The 12606-nt window shown below is 42.5% G+C and overlaps 1 protein-coding gene across 4 annotated transcripts in view; it reads left to right on the plus strand.

Annotated features, from left to right (window-relative positions):
- The first annotated feature begins 217 nt into the window (after positions 1–217).
- col15a1b (collagen, type XV, alpha 1b) overlaps positions 218–12606 on the plus strand; it is a 70922-nt gene continuing 58533 nt past the window's right edge. For all 4 annotated transcript variants that reach the window (XM_080777457.1, XM_080777459.1, XM_080777460.1 and 1 more), the window contains exons 1-2: positions 218–362; positions 455–528. In XM_080777457.1, the coding sequence (XP_080633583.1) occupies positions 352–362; positions 455–528 (85 nt within the window). In that variant the 5' untranslated portion in view covers positions 218–351. The remainder of the gene's footprint in view (positions 363–454; positions 529–12606) is intronic.

Below are 12606 nucleotides of genomic sequence, written 5' to 3' on the forward strand. Positions count from 1 at the left end.
ACTGGACAGTGTAGGAGGTAAGGTAAGGTTAAAGGGCTGTGAGGTGAAGGAGGCGTCGGTCCACTGACTGAGGGGATTTTTAGGGAGTCAAATTTCCGAGTCCGTGGGCTCGTGAGTCTGTGAGAGTGAGAGTCAGCGACTAGGCTAACTGAGGCCGCCTTTGTACTGTGTACTCACAGAGAGAGAGAGAGAGAGAGAGAGAGCTAGCTCAGGAGGAGGAGAGTTGAGCAGCAGAGTCACGACCACGACGTGAAAGAAGAGGAAAGTTTCAGTTCAAGGATTTCAACGCGCGGGGGGATAATTTAAAAAAAACTTTGGATTTGTAGCCCTATTTCTTTCTTTGCACGCAGAATGATTACACGGTAGGAGAGTTTAATTTCTTTCCACTCTGTTACTTGAAAACAAACCACATTAATTCATTCTTTTAACATCATTCTCAATACTACACCTACAGGCGCTCCAGGTGGTCGGTGGTCTTGCATCTCGTCCTGTTGTGCTGGTTGGCCGCTGCAGATCTGCTCATTGAAGGTACGATTTTTAATCTGTTTTAGATTAGAACATTTATGCCTTGGATTGGAATGACATAGCATTAACGTTAAACAGATTGTGTCATGCCGTTTATAAGAAGTTGGGGACTTGGGGGGGAAGGGGGGTATTTTTAGGCAACAATTTGGGGAAATATTTCAATATAGGCTACCTCTCTTTGATTGAATTCATACTTTATTAGCAGTTTACAAAAAACAAAGCACAGAGGTACAGATTCATACAAAAGGATGCTTAAAAATGATAACCTGGGTACAGGGTCCTGTATTTGTCCTGTGTATTTGATAGATATTTCAATATGCTACCTGTCTGTGATTGATTGCAAAAAAGGGGGAAGAAAAGAAAAAAGCACAGGGGTACAGATTCATACAAAAGGATGCTTGAAAAGGATAACCCAAGAAAACCTATAGGCCTATGGCCTGTTAACATTGTGGTCCTGTATGTGTCCTGTGTATTTGGGAAATATTTCAATAGGCTACCTCTTCTACCTGTCTTTGTTATAGTTGTAAGTTGTGTGTAGACTGGGGGGGACTCATTTGAAAGCTATAATTATCTACTGATCCTTTAGATAATGCGTCTGTGTGACACTGTGTCTTCACATGAAAGAGAAATTCCAGCCTACTTAATTTAGATGGGGACACCCCGCTGTGTCTTTTGAAAGACTCCCCATGATCCCCAGACTGCACTTTGGCAAACTGTACAATAAGCGGAAACACACTGATGATGGATATGTCAGGTTTTATAAAGCATATGAACCATCACAATAATTATATTATGGCCGCAAAAACATGAAGGCTTTTACAGGGCCCATAGTGGGTCTTCATTTGGGGCCAATGTCATTTGGTGAATCATTTGTCCCGGCTGGCAACCAGTGGCATTTCCATACCTTTCAGATCCTATCCATGATTTTGTCCCATTCATCTTTCTTTTTTCATGCAGTGTTGGAAAAAAGTACACAAATTTGTTAGGCTACTCAAGTAAAAGTATAAATACTCTGTTACAAAATACTCTCTCCGAAATGTATGTTTTGTAATAATAATGAACATCAAAGTAATTAGTAACTGAAGTTTTCAAATTATTATAGTGGAGTAATAGGCCAATATTGGCCTCTGAAATGTAGTGGAGTAGAAGTAAAAGTACAGAGAATTGGAAATACTCCAGTAAAATACAAAGTACCTCAAAGTTTTACTTAAGTACAGTAGCCTTGAGTACATGTTAGCCTGCTTAGTTACTTTACACCACTGTTTTCATGAATGGGAACTTCTAGACACATAGTTCATACGACCAAGATGTATACGCACATCAGGCCATGGTTAATTCTATAGTATCGTAATTCATATCATTCACTTTGTGGGTAAAGATAAGGACCTGGCCGTCTGGCATGTGACTGGGTCACCTACATTAGACAGGCTCTGTCTGCTAGACTGCTACATGGGTGTGATTAGATTTAGTGCTTTTTCAATTTGTCTTGGATGGACAGAAAAGGCACGTGATTTATAGGATCATGCATGTGAAATGGAAAATTTTAAAAACACTTCACTTGACGGGAAAGGTCAACTGATTGATTGATTGAGATAATTGATCATCGTGTAAATGGGGGGAGCCATATATGGAGCGTGTCACAAGGTGTGACGGACGGCGCGAGATGCAGGTTTTTCATAGTAAACTTAGGCGACATTGATATTTTAGAACGGTGATTTAGGAAACCGTGTTGGACCATGCATTTTACAATGGGATGATGACCACAGTCAGATGACCCTGCAGAACAGATGTTATACCTCGAGGGTCGTCGATGACCCTTAACTTCAATATGTTGCCTGCAAAACGGATAACAATGAACTCACTTGAGACTCCTCAGACCCATTTAGCAATAATAATAGAATGCCTCATCCTCTCTCCTCCCCCAGTTCTCACACCTCTGTTGTTGTGGTTGTTATTTACTTACTTACCTCCCACAGAGTTCTGTCCTATACAAATGGAGACTGTTTGTTTGTTTGGCCATACACTTGGCTTCCTGAATTGTGTGTGTGTGTGTGTGTGTGTGTGTGTGTGTGTGTGTGTGTGTGTGTGTGTGTGTGTGTGTGTGTGTGTGTGTGTGTGTGTGTGTGTGTGTGTGTGTGTGTGTGTGTGTGTGTGTGTGTGTGTGTGTGTGTGTGTGTGTGTGTGTGTGTGTGTGTGTGTGTGTGTGTGTGTGTGTGCGGCATGCACACAGACTCATAGGGGCGGGCAGGTCAAACGCTGCACCAGGGTGTGAAATGTGGAGAGTCAGACAACAAGTGTTTGGTTCATATGGAAATGCTCAGAGGGGCATCCTCCTGTGACATGTGTCCACGTGTGTGTGTGTGGGTGACTGTATGCGTGTGTCCACGTGTGTGTGTGTGCCGTGCGTGCGTGTGTTCCGTGCGCGCACGCGTGCAAGGCGACAGTGTAGGCAGGAGGGCATAAAAAGCTTTGATGTGAATGTCGAAAGCACTTGTTCCGGTGTCCCATCTTGGATTCCAACTAAGGTCCCTGCGGGCGTGCGTGTGTAAGTGTCGTGTGTGCATGCGTGTTTTTATGTCCTCTGAAGTGGAGTTCCTCGTCAGTTTTCACATGTCACAAAAAAATTCCGCCCTGCACCCCCCCAAAAAAGCCTGATTGATATGATATCTTGCCTGCAGAAGCCATCACCTTAGATTTCCCCCTGGTTGAGTGGCTCTGAATGGATTCCATGTTTAGCCAATATAAAGAGCTAGGAGGTGAGCTCAGTGGGAGTGTAGTGTACAGTACCCACTTCCCAGGCAGCCTGTTCACGTTGTTTAACTGTTGTCGAGACCGACCCCATTGACCCCATACCCGAGAACAAACTGTCATTGATTCCGACATGTCCTGTCCGTAAATATGTCAGACATATTTTCAGATTTTACAGAGCAACTGCTTTTCTTTCTTTTTTATTACATACCCTTTGCACTTTGCAGTCAGTTTCGCATACTATTACATCCTATAAAAATGAAAGCCCTTTTTTTTTAGTGGTCTTGTCGCGAACACTGAACTTCCAACGAGATCTTTGAATTGCTTGCCGTATTTGATGCTGCTGAATGAAAACTCCCACACCGTCGAGATGGTGTTTTATGAGTTCAGACCCGTCGCAACGGCCCGGTGAGGAAACAGCCACTGTGTGAAGGTCTTGAGTACATTACAAGACACTCGGGCACCCTCTCTGGTGTGTGTCCCGGTGTGTGTGTGTGTGTGTGTGTGTGCGCGCGTGTGTATGCTCCATTAATCTAAGGTGACTTTGATTCCAGTCGGGCACAATGGACTAACTGTAAAAGGTGTCCGTGAATTATGCCGTATGTGTACAACAGTTAGGTTTTTGATATTTCTATGGAAAAAATGTAGTCACTGGAAACCCTCGAAAGAGGCTTTAACCCAACGGTCTTTTTACCATTTTCAGTTGCATTGAAAATGATATTGCGTTTTTCCATGATGTAATGGTCATAGAACCGGTGTTGTTATAGCATACAGTAACTACTGTGGGAAGTTTTATTGTACATTGAGAAACACCGCAGAGCAGGAACTAACGTAACGCTCAGAAGGTTTTTACTTTTTTATAATAAATAGACTTTTGATTTGATGATTCAATAGTGTGAAAACTGGAAAAAATGCGGGGACGTGTTGCTTGTTGTGCTCCTCGTTCCCATGGTTACTAATGTGTTGAAAACGTCGGTTATGAATGGTTATCGTTGTGCATCTATGTCGCGGCCCTGTCTATTCTTTTGGGGCAGGATTGTGTACAAAGAAAGTCTTGTCTCAAAAGGCGGCAGCATCGGTAAACTTATCGTGTATTCCAGATAATTCCAATATTATGTATCTAAGATAGTCGTCTCGTCCAGTGTTCATCTATTGAACAGCGGACGGTGCACGGATATGAATATTATCCAGCGTCAGTGGTGGAAAAAGTAGTTTTTACTTAAGTAAAAGTATCAATACTGCGATGTAGGAAATACCTATGTTACAAGTTGAAGTCCAGAATTCAAAATGTACTTGAGTAAAAGTACAAAAGTATTGGCGTCAAAATGTACTTGAAGTACCGGTCCAAAAGTAGAAAATACACTCACTGTGCAGAATGTCCCATTTCAAGTTTTGTCACACCGCGACGCATTGTGAGCTTGTAGATCTGCTATTTTCAAATGGCCGAAATGTATTTAGGGCTGAAGTGGTTACTGTATGTTTTTTAATATTAATCAAAATCTAGAATGTGTAACTAGTAACTAAAGTTTTCAAATAAACGTAGTGGAGTAAAAGTACAATATTTGGATCCTAGATGTAGTGGAATAGAGGTAAAAGTATTAGAAAGTGGAAACACTTGAGTAAAGTACAAATACCTGAAGATTCTACTTAAGTACAGTACTTAATTAAATGTACTTAGTTGCTTTACAACAATGTCCAGCGTAACGTTGCATGGATCCCTTAAATCAGCAGTAAAAGTACTGAGGTGTTTACATGGCTAAATGTCCTGTGTGTACTATCAGTGTATTACAGGATGTTATGGTGCAGTATACAGGTTTTCTAGTAATGGTGACACTTTTATAGGTGTGTGTGTGTGTGTGTGTGTGTGTGTGTGTGTGTGTGTGTGACTGTGTGTGTGTGTGTGTGTGTGTGTGTGTGTGTATTTCTACGTATTTGATACCATGTGTTGTTGTTCTTGCTTACTGTAAATCGCTCTGGATTAGAGCATCTGCCTAAATGCCTAAATTGTAAACTTTTGACTATCTAGTAGTCTAGTGTATCTGTCCATCAGCATCTCTCTCTCTCTCTCTCTCTCTCTCGCTCGCTCCTCTTTCTGTTGTCTGACATCACGTGAAGGCCAGTGCTCTGAACTCTTATCAATCGTGTCAATCAAATTTTGAATTCCTCAGATTCCTTCTTGAGGAATGGCTGTACACTTTCTATATGTGGGATGATGGCCTGGGAGTTGGTTCTTCTAAATTTGATTCATGAATTAAGAGTTTCTCCACGGTAATCAATAAGACAGGCTTGTCAGTCTGCAGCTAACACGCGATCCCCCCCCCCCCCCCTTACTGTACATGTTTCCCCCTTTTTTACTTTCTTTATAGAAGTGTATTTGTTCCGATTAATTGAAAATGAAGGACCCTGATGTAAACAAGTGCCTTTTGTGGTTTCGTCCTCAAAGTAGCAGTTTTCGTATTGACTTCCGTTCAGTCGGTCAGTCAGTCAGTCAGTCAGTCAGTCAGTCAGTCAGTCAGTCAGTAGCCAGTAGTGTATACAGTTTAATGATAACCTACAGTATGGGCCCAGTGGCAACTAAATGTAACCCCCCCCCCCCACCGGCCGCTGTTTTCACTGAATGTTTGCCCGAGAATAGGGAATGGGTTCGTTCATGGTTAATGTGCTCCCATTGTGATTCATTGCCATTCAAATTGGAGGAGGAGGAGATGTAGATTGGCTGCCTGCCAGAAGTTGTTTGTTGACAATGACAGGTATACAGCTGAGCAAACAGCCCCACAGGGAGAGAGAGAGAGAGAGAGAGATTTCTGTCTGATTGACTTTTATATGGAGTTTGTTTCCCCAGGTAAATTACAGATCACCAATTGAATAATTTGGAGTGAATATCAGCCGATCACCGATCGATCAGAGCACCTTGTCACTCACTTAAGGTGGTTGCACACTGGACACGTTTTTGCGGAAAAGCGATGGAGAAACGCTGCTCAAAATTTGAAAATCGCGCCGTGTGTGCAGGGTCCTTAAATGCCCTAAACAAACATTAAAGTCGATAGACTTGGCTGGCAGTAATGCTGATGTAATCTTCAAAAGCCATGCACTGGAGGGGCTAGAGCCCGTCAAAAATATTTCTCCTCTCCTCTCCTCTCCTCTCCTCTCCTCTCCTCTCCTCTCCTCTCTGTCTCCCTCTCTCCTCTTTTTCTCCGTGTTTTTCTCTGGGGGGGGCTGCATGGTGGTGGGGGTGAGAAGTTTAGCAGGGTAGGGTGAAGGCCAGGAACACTTGATGGAATGGAAACTGTCCCTCAGCCGATGACGTGACATCATACCTCAAACAATACCACGCTCTATCTTCACAACTGTGTAGGCCTTAACACTGGCACTGACCACAGCTGGCTGTGTGTGTGTGTGTGTGTGTGTGTGTGTGTGTGTGTGTGTGTGTGTGTGTGTGTGTGTGTGTGTGTGTGTGTGTGTGTGTGTGTGTGTGTGCGCGCGCACATGCGTGCGTGCATGTGTATTTGTTTGGCGATTTGGCCAAATATGCAACTCTGAGTATTATTAATGCGTTGCCTATGATACACATGTAGTGCAGCACACATGTGAATGTGTAGGCCTGTACAGTACAGTGTACGTTTTCCAACAACCACATACAGTATCTATGCATGCACACATGCACAGTGCTATATTTTGCGTGGGTGCGTGATGTGTACAACATGTGTTAGCCAGTGTTGATTTTGTCGACTAATACTATGACAAAACATGTTCGTCGACTACCCTTTTTCACTTACGAAAACCGAAAATCTACAAGCTGACACGTGAGCTTAGATTCTTCGGCTATTCTCAGCAAGTGTAAAATCAGCCATTACGACAGCATTAAGACCTGCCAAAATACATTTAAGTTGACTAAATCTACAGTTGATTTAGTCGACTGACTAAAACTAAATGAAAATTCAAAAGAACTATGACTAAACTAAAATAGAAATTTGCTGCCAAAAACAACACTGGTCTTAGCTCATTCCTTGAAATGAACAGTTGCGTCTGAGAGTGTCTTGCGGTCCATGAGCGGAGGTTGTTAACCCAGGCTCTGCATAGTTCCAAACCACTTAAGCCCTGTTGTATGCTTAGTCGAGCGTTGACGTCACAGTATGTCAAAAAACCAACAACAATTGATCTACAAGCTCAGAGAATGTTACATTGGGACATGCCATTTTCATTAAAAAAAAATATATATATATATATATATTTTTTTTTACACGTGTGTGGCCTGTGTATTTGTTTGTTTGTTGTTGTGCGTGTGTATTTTTCCACTCTCTCCTCTCCCCCTCTCTTCACACCTCCTCTGCTTTCTCTTCTCTCCTCTTGTCCCTTTCCCCTGTCATCTCTCCTCTTTTCTCCTCTCTCCCCTCTCCAGTATATTATCTAGTAGTAACATCAGTAAGCCTATGTTGTGTACTTCATTGTGTAACAGTTATTTGATGGTATCAGGCAGACCAGTGCACTACATCGGCTGTCATTCGACACATTGCAATCTAGATTATTCCCACGACACACACGCGTGTGTGGGTGTCTGTGGGTGTGCATGCGTGTGTGTGGGTGTGCATGCGTGTGTGGGTGAGGGTCAAGTTGGTGTTAATCCTAGCCTGGGGTTAAATGCTCCTAATGATAACCTTTGTGTCTACTTATTTTTCTTTTCTTTCTCTGTCTCTATCCTCCTCCTCCTCCTTTCCCATGTTCACTTTGGCTTTTTCAACATTGTGTAATTGTAATGCAGTGGTTCTCAAACCTTTTTCATGTCAAGGACCCTCAAATTGACACTAATTAGCCCGCGGAACCCCATTCGAAAGGATATGCCAGGGACCCCCATAAGAGAAGATCTTTACGGCTCCTGCAGTGATTCTCTACCAGTTTAATTTCAATGACCCCCTTTGACATGCAATAGGCTACGGCAGACCCCCATTTAATGGCATTTCTATCTCTGGACCCCAATTTATATTGTAAAATCAATGTTAATTTAACTCTGAAAGTGTACAAATGTCCATTTGGTTCCATTTGTACACTCAGAGTTACAGACCCATAAGAGTCCATTTGGTTCATTTAGCTGGGGACCCCCTGGAACTCCCTCAAGGACCCCGACTTTGAGAACCACTGGTGTAATAATTAACCGGGTCTTCATGAGGTACAAGATAGGGTCATAGGTTTCAAGTGGTTAAAAAAAAAGAAGTAGAAGAAGTAGAAGGCGGAAAAACGAGCAGAATTCAGACATTGTGTTTCCTGCACTGTGTAATTTGTAGCCTACTTTAGCTCTATGTAGATCAACAGATTAAATTTAAGTGCAACATAAACGGACTTACTGCCAGGTGCTTCCTTTGTCTTCAGTGGACTACGAGGATAGGTGGGAAGCGTGTGTGTGCGTGTGCGTGTGTGTGTGTGTGTGTGTGTGTGTGTGTGTGTGTGTGTGCGCGTGCGTGCATGCATGCGTGGCATTAGCTATGGCATTCCTGTCATTCTGTGTCTCGAACCTTCCCCGAGGGCTTTGAGAGGAGATTTGATCAGTCAGATGGACAGATGGGGAGGCAGATATTCACATACCATATATGTAGATGGACACAAACTGTCAACAGACAGCCAGGTAGATAGACTGATACAATGCCGCCCTCCTCAAATTAGTATGGGATTACTCATTTTTTTTGTACTTTGTGCACACAATGGAGTCGCTTGTCCATTGTGCAATGGAATATAAATTGATTGGACTGATCTGTGAGCCAGGTGGCAATGTTGGTGCAATGTTAGAATCTCATTCAAATATTATAAGATCTGTCTCACAATCCAAAACAGAAGTCTTTTCAAATCCTCTCTGTCATGCATCTCAATAAATAATATGTTCTTTTCTGTTGATCTTTCGGTTCAGACTCATTCATATTTTTTGTCTTTTCTTCGGTCAGGCTCAGGGTTAGTTTGTTTCATGCCAGACAACTCTTCCACAACCTTTGTATGCTCTAAAAAAGGTTGTTACAGCTGGGCACCTGTCGTCTGTTTATCAGTTGCGTTCACGTCACGTCACGAAAAGACATCTTTAAATATAGATAGATAGATAGATAGATAGATAGATACTTTATTTGTCCTTTCGGAAATTTGTCTTGTGCACAGCAATCATCAGGATACAGAAAACATATACAAACAAACAGATCACACCGTAGTACCGTACATTGACAATAAAGAAACAATGCCAACAGAAAGCCACCAGTCATAGTTCCAACTTCCAAGAGGCATCAAATCACACTTTATGCACGGAACCATGAGATGGGGCCTTGTTATATACTTATAGGAACAAACGATAATATGTCTTTGCATTTCTGCTAAGCAGCAATAGATACTAGGCTTCGACTAAATGTCTGTTAATTACACTGATGCAATGGGCGAGGCGGGACATCTGCTTTATTTTCTTCTCATTTTCAGCGCTTCCGGCATAGCTAGCTACAGACTGTTCGGCAGTGGTGCAAAGTAACTAAGTACATGTACTTAAGTACTGCACACTTAAGTACAGTTTTGAGGTATTTTATTTTACTTTACTGGAGTATTTCCAAATTTCTGTACTTTTACTTCTACTCCACTACATGATCTCAGAGACAAATATTGTACTTTTACGCCACTACAATCATTTGAAAACATAGATTTGTATTATTACAAAACATACATTAACCACTTCAGCCCTATATACATTTTTGGCCATTTGAAAATAGCAGATATATGCTCACCATGCATCGCGATGCGACGCATTGTGAGCTTGTAGATCTGCTATTTTCAAATGATTTTTTTATACATTTCAAAAACTTGAAATGGGACATTCCGCATAATCAGTACTTTTACTCTTGGTACTATAAGTACATTTGTGTATGCCAGTACTTTCGTACTTTTACTTGTAACAGAGTATTTCCACATTGCAGTATTCATGCATTTACTTAAGTAAAACATTTTTGAGTACTTTATTTCCACCACTGCTGTTCGGCGGAAGCTTTTGAAACTAGTGTGAGCCAACAGTCTGTCTCAATAGAGGGCCAGGCAATTAGTGTTATCAAAATGCCTATTCTTGTCTAATCTGGTGTACAGTATAATTATGTGCCGGGGCTGCTAGCTAGCTACACGTATTGATGTGTGCGTGGTGTGTTCAGAATACATGATGCGTGATAAGAGAGCACTCTACAATTATGAAATGTGGGACCATGGGCTCAAAACAAACTATCTCTGCCCATTACTAACTACTTAGCCTCGGTACCAGGCTTTCATTTTCGTCGGCGCAAAAAATGAAAGCCTGGAGGAACGCATTGGCCGCTCTGGTCTAGAAGTGGGAGTCAACCCTTCCGGGCGGGCGTCGCTCCACATTATGTGACGTAGCGCTGCGGTGGGGGGGGAGAGGAGGGTCCGAGGGTGACGGACAGATCGGTGAGATCCAATCAGGGCGTGCGCAAATCTCTGCCGCGAGTCCGCGACCCGCCCCTCTAGACCAGGAACCTAACACATTAGCTCAGGCCCAACTACAACCCGCAGGTTACATTTCTGTTTGACTGCGTATTGCCTATTAGCCGCCTTTCTTAGCTCGCCCTTTTTCCTTGCAAGAGCTCATAAATGAAGTCCAACATTTCCTGTTTCGAACATGACCCAGATATATGAAATGAAAACACATCGAAAATGGGCAGAGGCAGAGGGGAGATGGAGAGGAGAGAGGAGTGAGGGGAGGGGAGGTGGCATGAGAAAAACAGCCTTGCAACACAGGCTTCATTGATTACTTGGCTGGCTGTCAGTGTGTGTGTGTGTGTGTGTGTGTGTGTGTGTGTGTGTGTGTGTGTGTGTGTGGGTGTGGGTGTGTGTGTGTGAGTGAGAGAGAGGATGTGTATGCATATTATATAATTACCTGAGAACAGTTCTTCTCTGTTTACCTCGCCATACACCCTCCCACTTTGCTTCTTCTTGCTTCGGGATTGGTCGACTGGCTCCGTCAATCAAATGTGCTCTGACATAGCCAAATATACAGTCGCAGTAAAGTCCCGCCCGCCCCAACACAAACATTTGCGCACGCACACACAGCACGCACGCACACACACACACACACACACACACACACACACACACACACACACACACACACACACACACACACACACACACACTAACCTAATTCACAAAACCCCATTGGCTGGCACTCAATTTTTAACTGATGTTTATTTGACAAATCCACACTCTTTAGAGTAGTTAGAGAATGTTATGTGGCTATCGAGGTATTTTATGCCGTTGAGATTTTTACGAGCTTGCGTGTCAAAGGCTGTGTGCTGTAGGTCAGCGCCGTCAGCGGATAACGTGATTGGTCAAGTGCAGGGTCATTGAGGTTAGGAGTTCTCTGGCATGCATGCTGTGTTTGTAGCAGTAGTGAAGAAAGTACCACTCCAAGGAACAGCTATGTCCGTGTTAACCTATGTGACTATGTGTGTGACAATGTGACTATGAGTACCAGTAGGGGCAAAAGTGGCGCTGTTGTGCCAGAAACAGAGAGAGAGAGAGATAGTGTTGGACTGTTGCCTAGTGATAATTACACAGAGAGAGAGAGAAGCAGGGGGAGAGGGGAGTTGCACCACTCAGTTCACACAGGTGTAATTTTTTTCCCAATGTTTGTTATTAGAGGTCAGGAAGTAAAAGATGAGTGTCAATATTTCAGTCAGTCAGTTTGTCACGTCCCCCTTCACATTCAATAGATCCTGTGATCTTTTGTGGCCAGGTGTAATTTCCTGGGGTCTAATAGGACTAGTAAGTAATTATGAAGCCATCGCTGTGAAATCTTGTAAAAAAAAATATATTTAGCCACACATCAAATGCCGAAAGAATGAAAGAAAGCAGAAAATGAAAAAAATAACACTCATCTTTTACTTTCTCACAACTATCAACCTAAAACTTTGGTTTAAAAAACAACAACAACAAAGTAGTCCTTTAAATTGGAAGCCCTCTGAATGATATACTGTCTATGGCCATGTGGGGGAGCCAGAGGACCAGTATGTGTGCTGGTGGAAGCTTCCCTGTTAGTGTGTTTCTTTTCTATAATAAAACATGAACTAAGCTTTTCTCTGACAACACTCTCAACTCCTTAGAGGTTGGACCTTGGACCTTGGAAACATGGAAAATAGATAGATAGATTAATGCATGCTAAATAATAAAATTGTTTCCAAACAGATAAAATACATTACTGAGGCTGTTACAAATAGAAATCCTTTCTAACGTGTGATATTTTCACATTTTGTGTATACAGCTGGGCTGTATTTGGTTTTAAGTACACCTGCAAGATGTTTTTTTTAATAGGCA

The sequence above is a fragment of the Protomyctophum bolini genome, assembly GCF_963924005.1.
Source record: "Protomyctophum bolini genome assembly, chromosome: 12".
NCBI classification, from domain to species: Eukaryota; Metazoa; Chordata; class Actinopteri; order Myctophiformes; family Myctophidae; genus Protomyctophum; species Protomyctophum bolini.